Here is a 23,836-nt window from a genome sequence, read left to right as displayed (position 1 = left end):
CCTTATGTAAATAGTTACCACTCACCTCTTGCACGCAAAGAAAACTGGACTGAATTATGAAACAGAAATCTCTAAATGTGTGTTTCTCTTTAAGTTAAATTAGATTTATTCAAATACTGTGTATTACTATAGGACAGACCAGAATTATTCTGGATAATTTTAGCACCTGTAGGAAGTTTACCTTCATTAAGCTTAGATCCTAAGGCTGCTTGTTCTTGAACTATATGCCATGCAGAATCAGGTCTAGGTTTCAGTGGCCACAAACCTGAAGGTTATCTTTTTTAAAGATGAACACAAGAACGTTATCAAAGCCCTTTAAGTGAGATGTTTGCCTGTTCTTAGAAATTGCTGACCTAGCACCTGATATTTACAGGTTACCCAAGCAAATCAGAAAAACTCTGGAGCATGGAAAAGATGAAAACCTATTTCTGTCTGATTCGAAATCTACAGCCCACACTGTCCGACGTGGGTAATCAGGTTCTTCTCCGGTACTACCAGATGCAGAGGCAGAGTGATTCCCGGAACGCTGCCCGGACCACCATCCGCCTGCTGGAAAGCTTGATCCGATTGGCAGAAGGTTTATTTCTTTCAACAAATAATACTTCTATTGGGTGCCCAATGCGTGCAAGGCATGGAGCTTGGCACCATGATTCAAAGATGAATAAGAATATTTTCTAAGGTGTTCATAGTTGCTTGAAAAGTAAAGGCTCTGAGCTATGAAACCTGCATTCTTCTGAGGACAGATTATGAGTATTGAGTAGAGTGTAGCATCATTAAGAGGACTCTTAGTGACATGATTCATTTAGAAAGTCTTATTTACTAACGTTTGTTTCTCAGTGGTGGTCTGCTAGCATTTTCGGTGGAATACTTGCTTGTTTAGAGTTGTTTCCAGTGAAGCATATCTGGTTTTTTCTCATTAATTGCCATTCACAGGCCACCACTAACATAACAGATGACCCCAACCCTAAAGCATGAGACTTACATGCATACATACAACTAACATGTATCTCAAGACTTTTTTTCTAGGGGCACCTGGGTGGGTGGCTCAGTCGGTTAAACATCCAACTTCAGCTCAGGTCATGATCTCACAGTTCGTGAGTTCGAGCCAGTGTTGGGCTCTGTGCTGACAGCTCAGAGCCTGGAGCCTGCTTCAGATTCTGTGTCTCCCTCTCTCTCTGCCTCTCCCTCATTTCGCACTCTGTCTCTCTCAAAATAAATAAATAAACAAACAAACATCAAGACTTTTTTTCTAATACTAGCTTTTATATTTAGCCCTTGTTAAAATAATTCTAAAAAAATTTCTGTGTGAACTGGCTGTATCATATGATGACAGAATATATACTTAATAAAAAGTTTTAGGGGCGCCTGGGTGGCGCAGTCGGTTAAGCGTCCGACTTCAGCCAGGTCACAATCTCGCGGTCCGTGAGTTCGAGCCCCGTGTCAGGCTCTGGGCTGATGGCTCAGAGCCTGGAGCCTGTTTCCGATTCTGTGTCTCCCTCTCTCTCTGCCCCTCCCCCGTTCATGCTCTGTCTCTCTCTGTCCCCAAAATAAATAAACGTTGAAAAAAAAATTAAAAAAAAAAAGTTTTATAAAACAAATACACTTCACTGTGTCAAGGATTTATAGCTAATATTCAGACAAGTATCCCAAATGCAGGCTTGTGAGTTTGGTAGTTTTGAAAAGCTCACAGATAAAGAGAAGTGCCAGAGATGAGAAATGACTTTAATATTGTGTATTTCTATAATAGACTAGAAAATGAGGATTAATGGGGCACCTGGGTGGCTCAGTCAATTAAGTGTCTGAGTCTTGGTTTCAGCTCAGGTCATGACCTCACGGTTTGTGGGATCGAGCCCTATGTTGGGCTCTATGCTGACAACGCCTGGGATTCTCTCTCTCCCTGTCTCTCAGTCCCTCCCCCACTCACACACATGCACCTTCTCTCTCTTTCCCTCTCTGTCTGCAAAATAAGTAAATAAACATTTTTTAAAATGGAGATTAAAAGTTGTTGAATATTAGCTATATGCTTATATAACCCCTTTCTTTGTTGGAGCCCAGAGTACTTTCATGTAAATACCCAGAATTGACATGGGCTGTGAAAGATTAGGCCCATCATTAGAGAAACAACTTTAAAACTAATTGAAATTAGACTTCTGTGGGGTGCCTGGGTGGCTCATTTGGATAAGAGTCTGACTCTTGATTTTGGCTTAGGTCTTGATCTCAGGGTTGTGATTAAAGCCCCGCATAGGGCTCCAGGCTGGGTGTGGAGCCTACTAAAGAAGGGAGGAAGGAAATAAATTAGACTTTTGTGCTTGTTTTAGTAAAATGAATTTGGTACTAGTAGCTCATTCATAAAATGTAATTTTTCAGGGGGTCAGGTAAAGTATTACATTTATCACGTCAGATGTGCATCAAAAAATTTCTGTCTTCGTAATTTTCTTAGCTCATGCTCGCCTGATGTTCCGTGACACTGTGACTCTGGAAGATGCTATTACAGCAGTGTCAGTAATGGAATCCTCGATGCAGGTAAGGGTATTTTGCACCTAATATTTGAACTCTATAAGCATGTAAAAAAAAAAAAAAAGACAATTTATAGCATATCAGGGGTTGTAAAAGTGATCATAATCTAGATCTAATGATTTCAGGAAATATATCCAAAGGAAACCATTTAAAAGAAGGGGAAAACATGGTCGTGGAAGCATTCTTTGCGTCAGTAGCATTGCTTTTGCCAACTAGTGTGCAGCAGTGGGTGTCACTCTTTTTTCCTCAACACGTCTGAGGGGCGCTCATGGTCCCACTAGTGACAGTGTGCTTCCTGGAGCAGTTCTTACCACCAGGAACTGGAGGGAGAGAACTGTTGAAATTTGCAGAAGGCCCAGTTGACTGACAGTCAAGATGGGAGTAGAGAGGGCCGATCTGGGATCAGTGGCCTCCAGCGTACGCTTCCTCTATGCAGGCTGACTGGTTGACTCTCTCTGGTATTTTCCATTTTCTCGATACCCCTTCAGGGAGGTGCACTGCTAGGAGGTGTGAATGCACTTCACACTTCCTTTCCTGAAAACCCTCTGCAGCAGTACCAGAGGCAGTGTGAACTCATTCTGGAAAAGCTGGAGCTGCACAACCTCTTGAGTGAAGAGCTAAGAAGACTTGAAAGGTGAGAAGAGAAATCCAAGAAAAGGCTTATAATGGAAAATCCTTGTTTGACACTTCGTGAAATGAGGGAAGTGGAAATTAAGTGGAAAATCTGTCTGTACTATCTGTAGGGGATTGTTTCAGTTGGCTGTTGCTGTATAATCAACTACCCCAAAGCTTGGCGGCTTAAAGAAACAAAAACAAAACCACCACTACCATCATTTTATTGCTCACTTTTCTGAGAGTCGTAAATTCGTTTATCTCCACTCCACATAGTGTCGGCTGGGATCACTCATATACTTGAATTTAGCTGGGAGCTCAGGTGGAACTGGAACATCCAGAGTGGTTTCCCTCACATGTGTTGTGCCTTAGTGGAGGTGGCTTAAATGGCCAGGGGCTCTCTTTACCACAGGGGAGTCGGAATTCTGACATGGTAGCTTAATGCTTCAACAGAGCAAAAATGGAAGCCAGCAGGCCTCTTATGAGCTGGGCCAGAACTGATACAGCATCATTTCTGCCACATTTTATAGGTCAGAGCAAGACACAGGGTCAGCCCCCATGCAAGGTAGGGGAAAATAGACACCACCTCTTGATGGGAGGAGTGACATAGATATACAGGAATGGGGGAATTGATGGCTGCCATCTTTGGAGACCACCTTCTGTAGCTACATTTCCTTGGCTTGCTGGTTTGGTGAGCCTCATGGAGAACACTGGCAGGTTCTTTACTATATATGGTAAACTGTGTATTAATTTACTGAATTTATACCACCGGTTCCCAATTACATGAGAAGCACCAAGGTTGGCTACTCACAGTTCACACCCAAGACATGCAGTTTCCGTGGAATCAAGAAGCCTTGGTAAATGGGATTTATTCTGTTCACTACCACTACTTCATCCTCTTCTCTTTCTTTGGGTCAATATAGGTAGAGCGGTGCCATTTAGAAAGGTGGCTGGGAATGCTGTTAAGAAAGAGGAAGTTGAACTCCAGGAGGTCAGTCTACCCCAGGCTAGACCCAGCCACAAAATATTATCATAATTTGGCTTTATCATTTTTCCTTGCCAGGAAAGGACCATGTGCAAGGGAGTTTACATGAAGAATCATTGTGTTTATTAATATTTTAATTTTATTCTTAATGGTTTTAAAGCTCTTTTCCAAGCATAATAAATGTTTGATCTTTATGTAACCCTGAAAATCAGGTAGAAGACTGAGGCCCAGATTGCTTTCGAGCCAGCCAAATAGGATGTTTTGAAAGTTTGAGAAGTGGAGATAACTAGTAGTGACCTTTACCTGTGAAAGGCCCTCCTGGTCCATTAGCAACAGCTCTGACCCTCCCTTCAGCATCATCATTTTCCTTCCCTACATGTGCAGATTCATGACCTTTAAAATTTCACATATTTAACAGACAAAAAGTCTCCAGTGAGAATGATGTATTTTGTTAAAGAGGGAAAGCTGTTTCTCCTCCAACAGGGTAACAACTCAAGAATGACAAAAGCAATGTTTCAAAACTCAGCTTTGTAATGATTTGTTAAAATGTGGGAAGGAACATGTCATGTGCATTACCTAGAGAATTTTTGCCCAGACTTCAATGTTTGCATGCTCCCTGCATACATGAGCTTCTAAAAAGCTAGACTTTGAGGGTGTACCTGTGACACATGAGTGAGCGATGGCAGAGGTATCCATTTGGGTATCTTCATGATCAGCGTGAGTGGCTCAATAATTGCCCTGAGTCTGGCAGCTGGCGTTGACCTCAAAGCTGGGAGCTGGTGAAAGGAGTTCCCGTGGAAGCAGAGCTGCTGCTGAAGGAGAATTTAGAGACTGAGATGGATTGTTGACCGAACAAGTATAACCTTGAGAATTATTTCCCTGGCTTTTCTCCTTTCACTCACTGCCTTCATGTAGTAGCATTCTCTCTCAAATTCATAAAACCCCAGCACAGCCTTCCTGGGGGAAGTTTGGGGACTGGCTTTGTGTTGCTAATACCTAGTGCCCCTTGTATAAAATCAACCCCCTTTTCTCTTGGTCTGGTTTTTTAATGATCCAGAGCCTAGTGTTAAGATGAAAGATACTCCTTTGGTTCTTTTATGGTTTGATGTAGCTGATCCTTTTTAGACCTGCCCTGGGCCCGGCTTGGCTTTTGGAAAGGCTGCTCATTTTGACTGAGCAGAAACTGGACATTTGGACTACCAAAAGCTGTCATGCTGGATTCAGGAAGGAAAGGAATGTGAAGCTCAGAATCAGTGTTATGTGATAGAAAAACAGTGGTTGAACTTACCAAATTCAAAATGACCCTCCTGGAGGGAAAGAAGAAGAAGGGTAGGTAATGATCTAAAAAAATAGGATTCTGCCTTAAAATATCCTTTTCTTCTGATACATCTTTGTAATGCAGGGGCATGTCCCAGTGTTGATCCTCAAAGTAACAAAACCAGGTTGCCCTGCAAATGACAATGCATGACCTCCAAGGCACGTCTAAGGCTAATTTTGTTAAGTGAGAAAAGCCCACGTAGCATATAGTTTTATCCCCTCAGGAAAGACTTGTCTATTCCTTAAAGTGGTCATATATGACTCATCAAACTATTGTACCTTTATCACACTTTTCTTCTGGAAAATGCTTACCAGTGACAGCCGGCCTCAAATGGTGGTCATTCTATTCATATGAAAACAGAATGCAAAGAGATTGTCTTTTAGGAAGCTATAGTAAAACTGGAAACATTTTATGTAGGGGAGAATTTAATTCCCAAAGTCAGAATAAGACTAAAATGGTAGGGCTAAATTATTCTATGCCTTAAATTCACTGTCTTTTAGAACATTTTTTATGGAGCTTTAACAATTATGAATATCTCTGACCCCAATTTGATGTATATTTGATAGAAGTAATTTTGCAAGCTATTTTGGGTTTTTTTTGTTTGGCTTTGACTGTGGTGAATATGGATTTTGCTGTATTGATGTGTCCAAATCTATAGTGAGTGAATATAACCCAGTATTTTTATCATAATTTTTTGTGGGTTTTTTTTCCTGATCATAAGAGGTAATACATGTTCTTAATAGAGTATTTTGAAAAGTAACAGTAATAAATTAAAAAGATAAAAATCACATATAATCTTATTTCCCAGAGAGGCCTACCATTAACATTTTAATGTATTTAAATATATTTAAATCTAAAATTCATTTAAATGTAATGTATTTTCTTCTATACCTTTGTCTGTGATTACACATGATTTTTAGAATAACTTACTCGTCTGCTCTTTGGCTTAGTTCTTTTCATATTTAACACACGGAAGTGGGATCATGTTGCCCCTTATACTGCGAAGCTGTTCCTTTTGAGAAACTGTCATCTCTGTTGGAAGTTGATCCTCTGGCATTATTTCCATTTCTGGCATGCCCAAGATTGAAAATGACTATCACTGATCAGATCCTTCATTCTGGAAGGTCAGTAGGTTTCACCTCTGTGTCAGCTGGATAGAGAGTAGCTGCCCAGAACATGTGTTGAAATGGCTACACTTTGCAGGAAAGATGTCACACTTGCTTGGGGGAGGTGTGCCATGAACGTGATGCCACAGGGCCAGCGGGATCACAGTCTCTACTCCCAAGGAAGGTGACTTTTAGGTGCGCTAAAATTCAGTACTCAGGTGAAGAGACGTGAGGAGATCATAATCTCTGGGCTTCCACTCTGTTTCTGACCTGCAGACTGCCTACGAAAGAACCACCCGATCAGCAGCTGTCCACTGTGCAGATAGTTAGAAGCCTGTGTTGTAGTGGAACATGTAACAGGAGAGATAAGAATAAGCATTTTACACTGACCTTCAAACAATCTTAAATGAATTAAATGGACTTTCAGAGAGATCTAAAGATGTAGACAAACCTGTTACTTCATTTCCTTTATTTCATTTCAGTTTTAAAATGATGATCAAAGCACTTAAATTCTATACTGCTGAGAAAGGATAATTTCCTCCTGCTGCTCTAAGAGACTGTATTTGGTATTAACTTGGAATTATGTTGGACTGAAGCCTTTAGATGGCATCTCAGAGACTAAAGAAATGGAAAGGTTAAAAATTCTCTTCTCTTCAATACATGTTTTCCTTATTTATCTCTGCCACAGGTTACAGAATCAGAGTGCGTACCAATCCCAGCCCCAGGCAGTGGAGGCAGAGACTAACCCAGGATCCTTGAAAAATGATCCAGGAGAAGAATGCAAGTCCAGAATCTGGTCAGCACGGCAGGAAGTGAACTGTAGTACGCTGACGTCCTCTGCTGGAGGCAGTCCTGAGGGAAGCCCACTTCCCAGTCCCCTCTCCCCCCTGGGGCCTAATACATCAACAAATAGAAAACATTTACCTGAGCACAAATACAGCAAAGATGAGAGTTTGGACTGGTTTGACTGCATAGCAGCTCATCAGATTGAGCCCAAAAACACTGTTCCTGTGTCTCCCAAAACAACTGGGGGGAAAATGGCTTTGAAAATCTTCCGGAACAAATCTCAGGGTAAGGAAAGGAATGAGCCAGGCCAAAGGAGCAAATTGGAAACTGGACAGCTTCTAGCACCAGGAGAGGCAGAAGCTCCATCAAGGCCAGATAATGTGGAAGGTAAAGAGGCAAAAAAGGCAGCAATGGTTTCTGAAATGGCAGTGCCTACCAGTGAGCCAGACTCGGTACTGATGCATCACGTCTCCAGGAAACTGCACACGCTGCACAAGGCGAGGGCCCAGGAGCTGTACAGGAATCCCTCCAGGGCGCCTTCACGGCCCACAGGCTCTCCTCATCCTCACTCTGGTCCTGTACACAGCCCACAGGGAGCGTGGGAAACTCCCAAAAGAACGAGACAGAAATCCCTTGCTCAGAGGGAAGAGCCTGAACTTGAATATGCTGAGAGTCCAGGTCCCCCATTGGCCAAACTAGCAAAATTTACTTTCAAACCGAAGTCGAAACTGATCCATTCCCCTGAAGACCACAGTCATGTGTCTCTGGGCACAACTGAAGTAGCCGTCCCAGGTCCTGAAACTCCCCACGTTGCAAGCAGAGACTCAACCTCGCCTGTGAAGGGTCCCCAAAAGTTGGCCTCTCCCTCAGGAAGCAGGAACTCAAACCAGCCACAGAGTGAGGCAAAGCAGGTGTCCCGGAAGCCACCGGAGGAAGACAGGTCAAGAGAGGAGAGCAAACATGTCCCTGAAAGGAGAACCATCCAGCCTGAAGTAGAGCTTGGGAACAAGACTGAGCATTCTCATCTTACTTGTCAAAGAGACAGAAAGGAAGAGGTCTCAAGCAGTAACAAAAGCAGCAAGGTTCACTCCTGCACATTAGCCAAATTGGCAAACTTCTCCTTTACTTGCCCCTCTGAATCCAAACCGGAATCCCTTCCTCCTCCTGAAAGTGTCAACCAGGGAGAGATAGGCCCAAGCCCTCCTCCCAGGACTGCAGCTCCAGTGCCTGGCAAGAAGAGGAGAACTTTCCAGCTAGAGGGGTCCACTGAGAGATTGGCTCTTTCCAAAAAATCTCTCTTTACTTTATCAGAACTAGATGACGAAGCATTGGATTTTGATTGGGATGAAGAAATGAGAAAAAAACCATAATCATGAAAAGCTTTCAGGTCAAATTTCAGCCTCCCCAGCTCAACACAGCACCTTTGGGATATTGACGTGGTGTTTATATGTGAACAAAAACTCTTGGTCATAATGAGTTCCATTTAGAATACCAGCACCCCCAACAGGCTTTATAATTTCAGCTTTACCTTCATGACTTGAAAAGTCATATAATCAGTGTCTGGCAGAGTCGGGCAGTGTCATACCAGCACTTGAATTAATTGAAATTGTGCTTAATTTTGCAAATGTAATACTTGTATTCCCAAAGATGTTTCTGTTTGTTTGGGGTTGGTTTTTTGTTGGTTTTGTTCTGTTGTTTTTGTTTTGTTTTGTTTTGTTTTGTTTTGTTTTGTTTTGTTTTAATGGGGGTTGGGTCTTCGGGAGATCATTTCTTTCATTTACTTAGGAACAAATGCCAGGAAGGTAGCCCTCATAAAGTTAACAGGTTAGGTGAAGAATATTCTTTTTTTTCCTTCACCCAAGATGTGCTGAGTGTGATGAATATTGTAATTTTCCAAAATGATGTGATTTTTCTAATATTTTTGTGTTTATTCTCATGTGTCAAATTAGATGTGCTAATGCTTTTCCTTCGTTAGGAGGCATCCTTACAGTTCCATGGTATTCTTAAAGATCTGGCAACTGGTCAAACAGCAGCTTTCTGAAGTATTGACCTTTTGAGTTTTCCCTGTTGTCTTGAGCTAACATTTTGTGCTTCAGATTCTTTGTATCATTGGCTGTGGGGGGGGGGGGGGGAGGCGGCGGGGGGTGGGTGGCTACCTTCAACACAACTTAAATCCTGTGGTTAGGAGAGCGTGTAGTAATCTCAATCATGTATCGTGGCATCTACCCAAGTGGTTAATATAGAAATATGATTCCTACTAAGTTATGATTCATTTGTCTTTAAAACCAAGCAAATGATGGCTGTGTTTGGTAGGAATAGACATCTCAAACTTTGTCTTTCTTAAGTCCTTTTAAAATCACTTTTTCCTTTGGATTCTAGCAGGAGCTGTTAGGATTTCTTAATTACAGACTTTCTCTTCTGAATTATGAATTTTTAAAACAATAATTAATAGAGGCTTCCATTGTCTGAGGGACTTTTAGATGTGAAGAGTACCCAAAACTACCTGTACTTTGTTTAATGATTGTTTCATTAAGTTCATACCAAAATATTTAGGAACCTCAAATTTTCTTGAGCATTTAAACATTAATTCCAAAATTGACTAATTACGTTTTCTGAAAAATGTTAAACTGTGAGTACAAATTGATGAGTCTTTTGAAATAACACCTTAAACAGCTGGCGAGGATTGTAAAATGTACTATTGCACATTCACCTCAACTTATTCTGAAACACTAAGACTATAGTTTAGGTAATTTCTTCTTCCTTCTGTACTTACTTAATAACTTCCCAGTGTAGTATGATTCTTAATGTGATCTGTCCCTAATGTCTCAGTATTAGTACTTTCCTGAGTTTCAATAGTCTGACTAGAAATGAGGGAAAGAGAGAGGATCCGGGTTATCGACAGGTTGAATCTTGGTCTAGACACAGTCTAGTCTGATTGTGTAGACTGGGACAATTGAAACTGAGTCACCATGCCGAGCTGTTGTTTTTGGTTTGGTTTTTGTTTTTGTGGTAAACTTTTAAGTCCTCCTCTTATAAATGTCTTTGAAACTTGGTATCTCTTGCAGTAATGATGTATTAAATAAAGCTTTGCATGGCTGGCAGTATGTAACCTGTTGGCTTTGTCACTAGGGTATTTTGATATGTTCTGTTTTCATTATTTAAAATGGCTGTGTTCCTTATTGGGAATCTTGATTCTAGAGCTTGCACTTCTTGGTAATGAGGGATTTATGTACTTAACTTATCTCTTCAGGACATTGAATAATTCATGTTTTAAAATACGGTGTTAAATTGTCTCTCTTCCTTAATTATTGTATATGACCACCTGTGCCACCTGCTACCTGGTTATTCTTTGTACCCACCATGCATCCTATTATTTATGCTAATAAATCCACCCTATTTTTTATTTTAGCACCTTCTTCTGTCAGGATCATTTGGCTAAATTACAGGTTCCATGTATTTCTTTGATGCTTACCCAGTTAGAAATAACTTTGTAAATATTGTAAATAGACAAACTTATTAGAAAGAATAAAATATGTTCAATATGAACATTCCCCTACTTACTAAAAAATTAAACTTGTATCACAGCCTGCTTTCAGGTTACGACTACCTTGCTGTGCTTGTGTTTGATGGTCAAAATCTGACAACTTGGTCAATAGGAAGTCCCATTATGTTGATGCTGATGTCCTTTTAGGACTCTGACATTTCTAAAAGTATCCGTAGCATCTGAAAATAACAGCACGTTCCAGACACACTTTGATTTTTTTCCTGCCTCTAGTCTTAGAATCAGCTACCCCCTAAGGCAGTCTATTCCCTTTATAGGCCGATGGTATTACAGGCCAAACTCATGGTCTTAAGGGCATGCAGGGTCAAAAGTACTACCACTGCTGTTTGCTCCCTGTAGTAGTTTAGAGCTGAAAATGTCTAATGTCATGAGGTCACATTCTATCCTGCTGTGTCCTGTTTTTCTTACGCTATGTGATTTCACAAGACTTTCTCTTATATGGTATTTAGCGTGTACCAAAGAAGCACATGGGCATCTTGGGGGAGTATGTACAGTCTCAAAAATCATATTTCTGGTCAATAAGGGAAAGTATAAAAATAACCCTTAATTCTGCATCAACATGTCAAAATACTTTTATTTCAGGCCAGTGAACTCCTTTAAAACATTTTAGTAATGTAGAATTACACCTAATTTGTGAGACCAAACCAGAATTTTAACTCTCTTATAATTACGTAAAAGAGAGGAGTTTTCTGAACCTGTAAAAGATAATGTCTTCAGTGTATATGTGGTAGTCTAAAATTTCTAGTAGGGATTTTATTATAATTTTTAGTGTTTCTCAGAAATGCAGACAGAATAAGCTTATTATTCTGATATCTTTAACTGTTTGGCTTAAGCTTTAAACTTTTTCAGAAGCTATACCAAAACTTTAATAATAGAGATCTCCTCTTGGTTGACAAATTTGAATTCCCACAAACACTGTACCTGATTCCTATGCTTTCTTCAAGTGCTAAAGCTGCCTAGCTGGTAGACTTATTGCAAGATTGTAGGGAAAATCTCAGGTCAACCAGGATACCTTGAGGATACCTCAAGGATACCCTGAGGTCACTTTTAGCCAGTCCACAGCATTTGGGAATTCAGAACCAACCTACACTCAAAGTCTGGGTCACTAGGGCCTACCTGCCAGCCAGGTTAACCTTCCAGACGGCCTCGTTCCAAATCTAACGAACTCACAGGGTGGCAGACGAGGCCAGTGCAAATTCCTCAGTGTTCAGAATAATGTCTCCCATGTCTGCTTTCCTTATTGTTAACATTCAAGAAGATAAAAGAAGGCTCCTGGCTCACGTTAGTACTCCCATAGGGGTTTTGCCGTCTATGTCCCATGCAACAAGTGCCATAGCCCCCCCAGGTATATGGGGAGCCATTACCCAGATACCCCCTTCACTGTTTCTCAGAAGACATGCACAGGAAGCTGTAGAAATTGCTCCCTGTGATACACTTTTCTGTTTCCCTTCTTAAAGGCTTAAAAATGCATCTAAATATAATGTTTATATTAAATATTTATTAAATATTAACATTACTGTTAATCATGTATTAAATATTGTATTTCATATTTGAAACTTGACATTTCTGTCAAGTTAGGCTTAACTAAATTGTTGATGTGTCTATGTAAATACTCTGATTCAAGATAAAGTCTCAGAAGGGAAATAGGATTTATACACTGGGCCTGATCTCCCCCAGGAAGTAGGGTATAAGTTATTTATCTTCCGGGCACAAATGGTTTTTAGGCCACTCTTCTCTATGTTTGGTTAGAACCTTAAGCGTTGGCCAAGTTGAACCACCAGAAAGGTTCATTTTTATGTGGGGGCAAACATGGTTTAATTTAGGACTTTCATAATAAACCAAGCCAGTATGGTAATACTACTTAACACATCTGATCTTTTTCAGTGCCTACTGATACATAAAGAAGACCAGGAAGCCTAGCAAACTGAGAATCAGGCGAATTGGTTTCTAGAACCGAGTGATCAGTAGCCAGCAGTATGACCTTGCTGTCTACAAGGCTCTTGTCCATAAAAGAGGATTAAGCATTTCTGATTCAGGTATTACTGAGTTACAAAAGAGGAAAACTTCAGAGGCTAGCTGAAATAAAATGTTCACTGCAAGGGTATGGCGGGGAATCTCATTAAGGGCAGGAAACAAAGTTTAACCAGCCTACATGACCCCGGAACTGAAAAGTTCTCTCAGCCTCTCTGGGGTTCTCAAGGTCCCTTGAGATTCCCTGGGGCTCCCCTTATCGCCACTTCTCATGGTGAGCGTGCTCCCAAGTACTGTCCCTCTCTGCAGCCCTGTTCTCTGTGCTAACTTGGGGTTTCTCTGGTGCCTTGCAGCTTTTGATCTACCTTGAGGCCTGGCTCCCTGCTGTTCCTTTCTCTGATCTTTCCGGAGGACTCACCTATCTTCATCTTACAGATTCAGGCTCAGTGTTCACTTGGTTCAAGAGGATGTGGGGGGTGAGGGAGTGAGTGGCCACATGGTACAAACAGCATCCGGAGCCGTGGGTGGAGTCCATCGCCAACAATGGGGTGAGAGGCCGTGATTGGCCAGTCTAGCAAACTTCTGTCTTCACACGGTTTTTGGGTTGTAAGTTCTATAATTCTGTAACCTTTTTTGTTTCTGTTACAGTTATTGAGTTGAGACAGCATGCCTCTAAAGGTACTTGGATCATCTTTCCTAAGGGAGCCTTGTAAATTCCTGCCCGACAGCAACTAGGTGTTTTTCAAGGATTGCGAGCCACTTTGGGCTTGTTGGAAGTGCAGTTCAGGCTACCGGCCACCGAGGGCGCTGTTTGTTTTGTCACTGGTTATTAAGTTTCCATTTTTCTGCGCATAAATTTCTCTTCATTAACTCCGTTATAGGGTTTAGAAATACTTAGATGAAAATCAAAATATATAGGAGCATTAAAATACATCTGAAATATACTTTAGAAATAATGTCTGCAGTTAAGATATATTTTAACATTTTCCAAATTTTCAACTGTATAATTGCTAACAAAGCAGGGACTAGATCCACTGTGAAGAGAGGAAGATACATGTGTCTCAGGCCTACTTTGGTCCTTTTAGAATTACAGTTAGTCCAGGATAATTTTAAGTTGAGGATTCATACATATACTGATCTCTAATCTTATTTTAGCATTGTTGGGAAATTAAACTACTTTGTAAGAAGGGGAGCCCAAAGCTGCCTTGAAGGATCCAGCATATTGGAAACCTTTGATTTTCTGCTTTTGAGAGGCCTCCATGCGATGGGGAATGACAAGTTGCCTGGAGTACGGTAAACCCCTGGAGACCACCCCCCCCCCCACACACACACACCATTTATATACTCTGTCCCTAAGAACTGGTAAAGATGAACAAAATAGTGAAACACAACCTATCCTTGAATGGGAAGTTACCTGCCAGACACGGTCCAGTCATTTCGCTTCCCAATATCATTATGTGTTCATGAAGGTTACAAAAACCAAGAAATTTTAATTTCATTATAATTAGATATATGGATGTTATAATTGTTTTCTCAAAAAATGCTAAAATAAACTGAGTTTCAAAGAAACCTTGAGCCAAAGTTAAATTTTAAATTCATAGCAACTGAAATATTTCTAAAGTGGTTTTAAGTGCTTATTTATTTCAATGAGGTTTTAATTACAACATGACAATCATAATATTAGTACTTACTCTTCAAAACACAACACATGACATTTGATTTTCACATTAATACTATTCATAATGAAGGTGATACTTTTACAAATGGGGGAAACCTCAGACATTTAAATAATTTTTTTTAAAGAAGAGACGTTTGGTTGTTTTTTTTTTAAGAGTGTTCTTTTTCTTTTCTTTCTTTTTTTTTTTAAGTTTATTTAAGTAATCTCTACACCCAACATGAGGCTCAAACTCACAACCCCAAGATCAACAGTCTCATGCTCTTCAAACTGAGCCAGCCAGGCACCCCTAAGTGATTTTTTTTTAATGTCTTTAACATTCCTTATTTGAAAGATTAGTTTCTGGAACATATTTCTCAACTCCCCTTACTTTTTATTGCTCCATTAAAAATAATATCTATTGATCGAGGGTAAAAATTATCTATTTATGTTTCTTACTATGTGCTTATTTTTTAAGCACTTTTCAATATTTAGATGAAAGTATTAACTCATTCTATCCTCCCAGCAATCTATAACATAGGTAGTATTGTTATCCTGGTTTTACAAATTAGGTAGCCATAGCCTAGAGACACTAAATAACCTGACCAAAGTTACATCATTAGTGTCAACCTAAATAAAAAGGTAAACTGAGGCAAGCTTGAATTTCCAGAAATCTAGTTTATGTGGGAAAAGCTGAGGAATTGCAGTTAGGAAAATGCATGCTATTGCAAGCTCCAGGGAGTCCGTTGAGGGTTTGGGGTATTTATGGGCAAGGAGTAAAAGCCAGAGTTCAAAAAGCAAGGTCATGGGCTTGAGGATGGGGAGATTCTTGGCATATGTTCACTGATCAGGAGGGAAGGCTCTGTCTTCTGTAAATTAGGCATTTCCAGGAAGTCAGGCTCTCAGTACTTAAGTTCTGTCCTTCTGAGGCGCTTGAATGAGATTCTCCATTTCATACCTTCCCGTCCGCTGTAGACCGAGATCCCCTACAAGAGTTAGCAATGTGGTGCCTGTATTAATTCCTAAAATGAGAGAGGAAAGTATTACCCAGAAGAAACCCCTCACTTTGTCATGCTCTTAGTCCACCTCATACCCCCTGCACACCTTTGCTAGCACCTGCCCCCCTGTGCCCTGCCTTCTGTCCTGTGACAGAGGGGACTATCCACACTCCTATGGGAAGAAAGCCCTTCCACCTGGGCTGGATCGCGCCCCTCCTGCCTCTTCGGAACACGGCCCCAGCATCCTCCCCTCACCCCTTAGCAGTCCCCCTCCCCACTGTATCATTTCCACCACGGATTCAAAACAATAAAAACACCTTGCTTGACTCTACTTCACTATGTCTGTTTCCCCTCTTAGCAAAACTTTTTTGGAGAGTTGTCTATACCCATCTCCAGTTCTCGTCCCTTCTGCTGGCCCACTCCAGTGGAAGTTTTTGGCCTTAATGCTGCTTCTGAGAAGCCTTATCAAGGTGACCTTCATTGCTCATTCTAAGCCCTGATCTTACTTGATTTGATAGACCTGCTTGCTGTCTCCTCCCTGAAATCCTTCCTCACTTGTCCTCCAGGACAACACATGCCTGTGGTTTTCCTTACTAACCTCTTCTGGCTTCCTCAGTCTTTTTGCAACTTACCTAGTTTCTCTTCCTCTTGTAGACCTTTAATGTTTGCGTGGCCCAGGCTCTTTTCTATCCCCGTGATTTTCACGAAATCTTAGGGTTCACAGAACCTACCTGTTAGCTGATGATTTCTGATCTCTAGGCACTGGTATCAAACTCCTATTCGATGTATCTCCTTGGTTATCTAAAAGACATCTGAACCTCAACATATTCCAAATCATACTCCTGATTTTGTCCCTGTAAATTTGCTCCTTTCCCAGATTTATCCATCTTGGCAAATTAAATGGATACTCTATCCTTCCAGTGCTTGGGGCAAACATTTGAGTCATCCTTGACAATATATTGTCTCTTGTATCTCATACCCCATCTGGCAGAAAATCCTATGGACTCTCTATTTTAAAAATATCCAAGGACGCCTAGGTGGCCCAGTTGGTTGAACATCCAACTCTTGATTTCAGCTCAGATCATGATCCCAGAGTCATGGTATTGAGCCCCATAGTGGACTCCACACTGAGCATGGAGCCTGCCTAAGATTCTCACTCTCTATCTCTCTGTCTCTGTCTCTCTCTCTCTCCCTCTCTCTCACTCTGCCCCTGTTCCCTGTTCACACTCTCTCTCTCTTTCACCAAATCTGCTATCACCCCAGTACAAACCACTATTCTCTCTTGCCTTGCCATCCTCCTTGACTTCCTACAGGTTGTTCTCAGCATAGTAATCTAAGCAATCCTATTAATAAGTAAAGTCAGGTCATGATACCTCTTAACCCAGACCCTCAAGTGGCTCCCCATCCTATTCCTGGTAAAAGCCAAAGTCCTTATAATAATGACATCTAAAGCCCTACAACCTCCGGCCACAAGCTACCACCAGCCTTGCTGTTTGTGTAATTCTCCAGACATGAACAGGCCTCAGGGCCTTTTCACTTGCTGTTCTATCCGTGAAGTGCCCTTTCCCTGAAGGTGATCACCCTCACCTTCTTCAAGATTTTGCTCAAATGTCACTTCAGTGAAGCCTACCATAACCTATTCAAAATTGCAAAACATTTCTCCCTTCCCAATTTTTCATAGCATTTTCATCATCTAACATAATATAACATTTATTCACTTATTGTATTATCTGTCACAGGTGCTAACCAAGGGCGAGGGAAATCTAGAATGGATGGTAGAGAAAAGAGACCATGAGTTTCAGGTACTGACTCCAGATCAGCTGCGGGAGGGGTGGGGGGCTGTGGATCGTACCACTTTGTCATGCTCTCAGTTACAGTTGGCACTGCTAGTTGATGGAGCTTGGGGTACTCTGCTGACATCTTCCAGGGTGGGTAGGGGCCAGACTGATGAGTTAAATGGAGATTTGATGGGAATTACCACTGCGCTTCCTTTAGGTCGTAAAGGTGGCACTAATTTCTGCCATTTGCCTTAGGATGTTTGTAATTTGCAGTCTTGTCCTCAGGAGGGGCATAGAGGAAGCTCCAGAGGCTCCCACTTGTCCTTCCCCAGTATGATAGCTTTTAGTCACAGGCCAAGGAACTAATATATGCATGTGGACATTTTGTCAACTTCCAAGAATTGTCTATTTCAATTATACATCAGGGACCAGGGACATAACCACTGGATTGGTCCCTGGACTGAAGAGACCCACTGTGAAGTGGACCTGGGCTAGGAGTCCATTTATTACCTGGCTTCCATACACATCTACTCTGCCAGAAGACCATGATTTGTATCATACTTGTTACCACTGTCAACTCAGACCTTATGTTCAACAGTTCTTAAAATCTTGGGCTATTTCCTTTCCCCGGGGTATGGTTACCCAAGTAAATATCTTTTGGTCCCTTTGGGGAAGGACCGGGGTAGTCATTGTCATGCAGACATGCCAAGGTGTTACAGGGTACTTCTTCCTGAGGACCTGGCCTTCCCGTTAGTAGTGGGCTCTGAGTCTGAAAATTAGTTCAGATCCAAAGCTTGTTAAAGAATTTTGATTTCTTGTTGGCACAGCTGCCCTTAGCCTCCTCGTGATCCTTTCTCTTGACTGTATAGATCAGTGCATCAGAATCAGCTGGGGCCTTATTGAACTATAGATCGCTGGCCCCCATCCCAGTGTTTCTAATCAAGTGGGTCTGGACTGTAGCCTGAGAATTGGTATTTCTTACAAATATCCAGGTAATGTTGATGCCACTGGACAGGGGATCACAGTTGGAGAATTACTGGCACAGATTGATCTTGTGTCTAGAGACTCCAGTCATTTCCCCAGCTCTCTGTGCATCTGTCTCTCTGCCTGTGGCTCTGACTTGCTGCTCAGTGAGATATTTGCTCCCGCCTTGCTTCTGATGGTTAAGCATTGTCATTTGGCCTTTGTAGGGGCAGGGATTCAGCTGTGAGCTGTCAACACTCTCAGCAGCTGAATACAATGTGTGCCGAGGTCTTGAAGGGGAAATGTGGGTGGCACCCTTCAGACCCTACCATGCATCTTCCAGCATCTGTCTTAGATGCTTCTTCCAGCATCTGTCTTAGCATCTGTATTCCAGAGCTAGTGAGGGGAGTGAGATTTGCTTCAGGCACAAAATTCAATGGGACCCCCCCCCCCAAATATAAGCAAGATAAATATTTTGATGCAATATTTTAAAAATGAAAATGCAAGAAAATCCATGATATGAGCAAAATATCAAAACTTTAAAGTCAGGAATCAATGTCACTGATTTCTCCTTTTCCTTGGGCTCCAGTATGGCTTAGCATGTGGCACTGTCCTCCCTCACTAGAATGTAGGCTCTATGAGGTAAGCAGGGATTTTGTCTGTTTTACTCACTTATGTGTCCCCGGTACTTTAGAAGAGTTCTAGGCACACTTCTAAACACACAACATAGCAGATGTTGAATAAATACTTATTGAATGAAACATTTAAGACATTTGAGAGACGTATGACCATTTAATCTACATTTCCATATTTCTGTCTCTTTTTTTCCCTCAGTGTTTGTTCACTAGTGTTGAATGTATGCAAGAGGCCGCCTTCACCTTAGAGCCAGGAGACTTGGAGGGAATTAGGTACAATTTAGGGGAAGCTCCTGACAAAAATAGGATGCATTTAATTACAAAAGTCAATTTTGGCATGTTTAAAAATATTTTCTTAATTGATTCCATCATCAGATCTAAGATATATATGTAGTGCATGTCGCTGTACTAACCACACTATTAGTTGTTAGCTTACGTAACTATTAGAAAGTTTTCAGGAATGTTCTGTTGATCCTAGAAAATCGCCCTGCCTGACCCCCCACCCCCAAGTACAGATGGATTTAGAATTCCAAGGCCAAAAGTTGAATAGAAAACCTTGATGCAGAGGGAAAATGTCATGGGCAGCAGGCTGTCCACCTCTCCTGTGTTCTGTCCCTGTGAGACCTATCAGGATCCTGGGACAGCTCTGAGGTTGGTGTCAGTACATAGAGAGAACCTTCTGGGTATGGGCTAGCTGATGTTTTGCCCGGGATGCTGGAAGAGCATGTGGCCTGAGCAGCCGGGCACTGACTCTGGTAAGTCCCTTCCTCACTGCAGGGCCTGCTGTCACCACACCCTACCTTTTTTGCACCCACAACAAATTCTAACTTCTTTTTAGCTGGTGAAGGGAACTTGGGAGACTTTGGGTCAGATAACAATCTCAGTGCGTTAAAGTCAACTCATATTCGCCCCAGAAAAATTTAGATTGTTTATGTCCTACCCAGGCTAGATGACAGAAGTCTCAAGCCTCCGATCTCCATTGTCATTTCAAAATAAAACAAAATAAAAACAAGCCTGCCTAATACAAATTTAGACACGGTGAAGGGAATGAACAGTACTCTTATCATGATGAGCACTGAGTAGTGTATAGAATTGTTGAGTCACTATATTATGCACCTGAAACTAATATAACACTGTGTGTTAACTCTACTGGAATAAAGAAAAATTTTAGACCTGAGGAACTTCAGAAGCAGGTGAACTGAGTCTAGTTGTCTTGCCCCTCTCAGGAGCAGGAGCCATAGATGCAGACTGTAGGGATGTTGATGGAGTTCCATCAAGCACAGGGAGATCTGAGAAGAGCATATGATTGTGAAGATATGGGAGGATGAGGGGCACCTGGGTGGCTTAGTTGATTAACTGAGGCCGACTTTGGCTCAGGTCATGATCTTGGGTTTCATGGGTTCAAGCCCCGCTTCAGGCTCTTTGTTGACAGCTGGGAGCCTGGAGCCTGCTTCAGATTCTGTGTCTGCCTCTCTCTCTGCCCCTCCCCCGCTCACTCTCTGTCTCTCTCTCTTTCTCAAAAATAAATAAACATTAAAAAAAATTTTTTTAAAAATCTGGAAGGATGAGGGAACTGCCTGGTATTGAGCACCTACTGGGTGTTAGCCATCATATTAGACCCTTTATACATGTGATAGATAGATAGATAGATAGTAGATCATTTATTTAGTTCTCACAGGAATTCTGTGAGAAATGTTTCATTAACCCTGTTTATAGATGAAAACACAGAGGGACTAAGTTAATTTTTCCAGAGCACACAGCTAACCAATGGTGTCTGGTGGAGGAGGAACTGTTCAGTTCCAAAGCCAGTGCTCCATCAACGACATCAGGACAGCTCCCACAAGAAATGTGACTGCATCAGGGCAAGGCCAGAGTCATCTTCCATTCAGTCATTGTGCACTTCCAGAAAGAAAAGCGTGGCACAGCGCTTTCCTGATGGTCACTGAGCCGTGGCAAGGATGCTGGGCTGAGGGCGGGTCTCCTCCCCACTAAAAGCAGACCTCGGCCGCTGCTCCGTGGTCCAAACAGGGGAACCCTCAATGCCTTGCCTCGGTTCAGCATCTCTGAAACTCAGGAACGCTGCAGGGTGGCCATCCCGTGCCACACCAAGCCAGGCCATTCGCAGCTTGTTGGGCTCCGGATACCGTCCACATATGGATGGCAAGGTGTGGCCCTGACGAAGTTTCCTTTTTATTTTCATCAAATGTGTGCAAATTTTTTTTTTCCATGAAGAAATTTTCCTCATTAAAAGGTTTTCAATTGCTGGGCCCTGGACAACTGTCCTGAGGGGGGTTGTTTGTTCATTTCCTGCACTTGCTTGCCTCGGACAATGATCGCTCTCACAAGTGAATAGGCTGGTGGCAGGGAATCTAGGTCAGCTTGTTCTTTCTGCCGCTCACACCACTAGGGGGCACGAAGCACCTCTGATAGAGGAACTAAAAAGGCTGGAACGTGTAAATTGTCCGGCAAAAGCTGGAGGCTTGCCTGCATTCACCTCTCATGATGAAAACATTTCTTCCCAAACCAGTCTCATTGGGGCACTTGGCAGCAGCCACCCAGGCCACCTGAGCAGAATGGCGAGGGTGACTCAGGGGGCTCGCCATTTGGTCATCACAGAAAGCCTGCTCCATCTTCTGAAGACGCTGAAAATGCCGACCTAAAGAACCAGGGTGTAACTGCGCTTTGAAACCCTGTGAGCCACGAAATCAGAGTCCATTTCATAAAAGTCTATAATCTGAAAGAATATGCTTGTACAATAATCTCATTTTGGGGGGGAAGGTGGGGAGCAAGCAGTTAGACTCCAATCCTACAAGATCCTCAGAAAGATTTTGCTCATCAGAAGCTTTAAAAAATTTTCATAAAATCTCATAAAAGCAAGAGCCTGCATATTTTATTGAGATATAATTGACATATAATGTATAAGTATGAAATGTATAGCATGTTGATTTGATAATTTACATATTGCACTAAGATTACCACTGTAACTCTAGCTAACAACCTCCATCATGTCACATAATTGTCATTTCTTTTTTATAGTGAGAACAATTAAAATCTAGTATCTTAGAAACTTTCAAGTGTATAATACAGTGTTATTAGCTATAATCATCATGCTGTGCATTAGATCTCCAGAATTCATTCATCTTCTAACTGCAAGTTTTTGCATTTTGATCGACATCTCTCCAATTCACCCAGCCCCCCAGTCCCTGGAAACCACCATTCAACTCTCTATTTCTACCAGTTCAGATTTTTTAGATTCCAAATATAAGTAATATCATCATAATATTTGTCTTTCTCTATCTGGCTTAATCTCACTTAGCATGATGCCCTCAAGGTCCATCCATGCTGTCACAAATAGCAGGATGTCCTCTTTTCTCACGGCCAAATAGCATTCCATTATATATATAACATCTGACATCTTTATCCATTTGTCTGTTGATGGACACTTTGGTTGTTTCTGTATCTCAGAGACTGTGAATACTGCTGCAAGGAAGAATGCAGGTATTTCCCCAAGATCCTGTTCTCATTTCCTCTGGTGTATACCCTGGTGGAATTGCTGCATCATACAGAGGTCTATTTGTAATTTCTTAAGGACCCCCCATCCTGTTTTCCATAGTGGCTGCACCAGTTTGCATTCCTGCCAATAGCGCACAAGGGTTCCTTTTTCTCCACATCCTCACCAACATTTCTTGTCTTTTTGATAACAGCCATCTGACAGGTGTGAGATGATATCTCATCATGGTTTTGATTTGCATTTCCCTGATGATTAGTGATGTTGAGCCCCTTCTCACATACCTGTTGGCCATTTGTGTGTCTCCTTTGGAAAAATATCTATTCTGTTCCTCTGCCCATTTTTTAATCAGATTTTTTTTCTTTTATTACATTCTGAAATGATCCCCACAATAAGTCTACTTACCATCTGTCACCAAAGTTATTACAATATTGTTGACTATATTCCCTGTGCTATGCATTACATCTCTATGACTTATTCATTTTATAACTGGAAGTTTATACCTCTTAATTCCTTTCACTTATTGTGCCAACTGCCCCACCCCCTCCCAGGAGCTCACTCACTGCCCTCCCTGTCTCCCAAGGAAAGGATACTTGGCCTCCTCTTTCTCTAAACTGTGCTGTCTTAGGGGGAAGGGTAAGGTGGGCAAAGTTCCTCTTACCCACTCAAATGCATCCAAACTCTTTTTTTGTTTTGTTTTGTTTTGTTTTGTTTTGTTTTGTTTTGTTTTGTTTTTGCTCCGACAGAGCAATGAACTTCTCCTCTAGACACTTGGGACTTCTGCATAGTCTTTCTTGTCTGTGGGTTATCTGCCCAAGTCAGCATTTTCCAGGTGCTCCCAGATTACAGCCGGTTGAAAAGAGAGCCAGTTTCCAAGCTGCTGGCAGTTCCACAGTCCATACTGGGGTCTGTCTGCCTATTTCCCAATGCACAGGTGGGTGAGGCTCTCCCAGGTCCCTTGGTATATGGTGCTGGGCCCCACAACTCCCGCAGAAGCAGAGTTGTGAATAGTTGCCAAACTCTAGATGTTAAAGGAGACAAAAATCTTATGCTGTCATGTTGCTGATGTCACTCCTCCCAGTAGCCTGCATACTGACTGATCCATATTTAGCATCCATATAGGTGTGATGATGAAAAGAACATCAGAACATTTGTGACTGCCAGAGTACTTAATCTGAACATCAACAAAATTGCAGAGTATCTCCTTTGTAGGACTACTCAGCACCAACAACTATTTAATGACCTACTGTGTGCCAGACATTGTGCTAGGCCCTTTGGATCTGATAAAAGATAACACAGATATGGCTCGTCCCTGCCTCTTGCATATTACATTGTGATGAGGATCACCTCACCAGTAGGGACTTATCTAATGTGACTGCATTGTGGCACTTAATACATGTTACTTATTTTCTCCCATTCTTTCCCTCCTGTCTCTTCTTCCTT

At 41.8% G+C, this 23,836-nt stretch overlaps 1 protein-coding gene across 4 annotated transcripts in view; it reads left to right on the top strand.

Moving 5' to 3' along the window:
• The window catches only part of MCM9 (minichromosome maintenance 9 homologous recombination repair factor), a 117,855-nt gene extending 106,530 nt beyond the window's left edge, over positions 1-11,325 (top strand). The window contains exons 10-13 of one of the 4 annotated variants that reach the window (XR_007152116.1): positions 374-577; positions 2,441-2,523; positions 3,006-6,155; positions 11,313-11,325. Coding sequence is in view for 3 of the 4 variants with exons in the window: in XM_047858404.1 (XP_047714360.1) it covers positions 374-577; positions 2,441-2,523; positions 3,006-3,151; positions 7,227-8,694 (1,901 nt within the window). In the remaining variant the exon portion in view is untranslated. The other 3 variants (XM_047858404.1, XM_047858405.1, XM_047858406.1) reach the window with 3 other exon arrangements.
• The last annotated feature ends 12,511 nt before the right edge of the window (positions 11,326-23,836 follow it).

This window comes from Prionailurus viverrinus, chromosome B2, assembly GCF_022837055.1.
Source record: "Prionailurus viverrinus isolate Anna chromosome B2, UM_Priviv_1.0, whole genome shotgun sequence".
NCBI lineage: Eukaryota > Metazoa > Chordata > Mammalia > Carnivora > Felidae > Prionailurus > Prionailurus viverrinus.
This window is presented reverse-complemented; position numbering and strand designations above follow the sequence as displayed.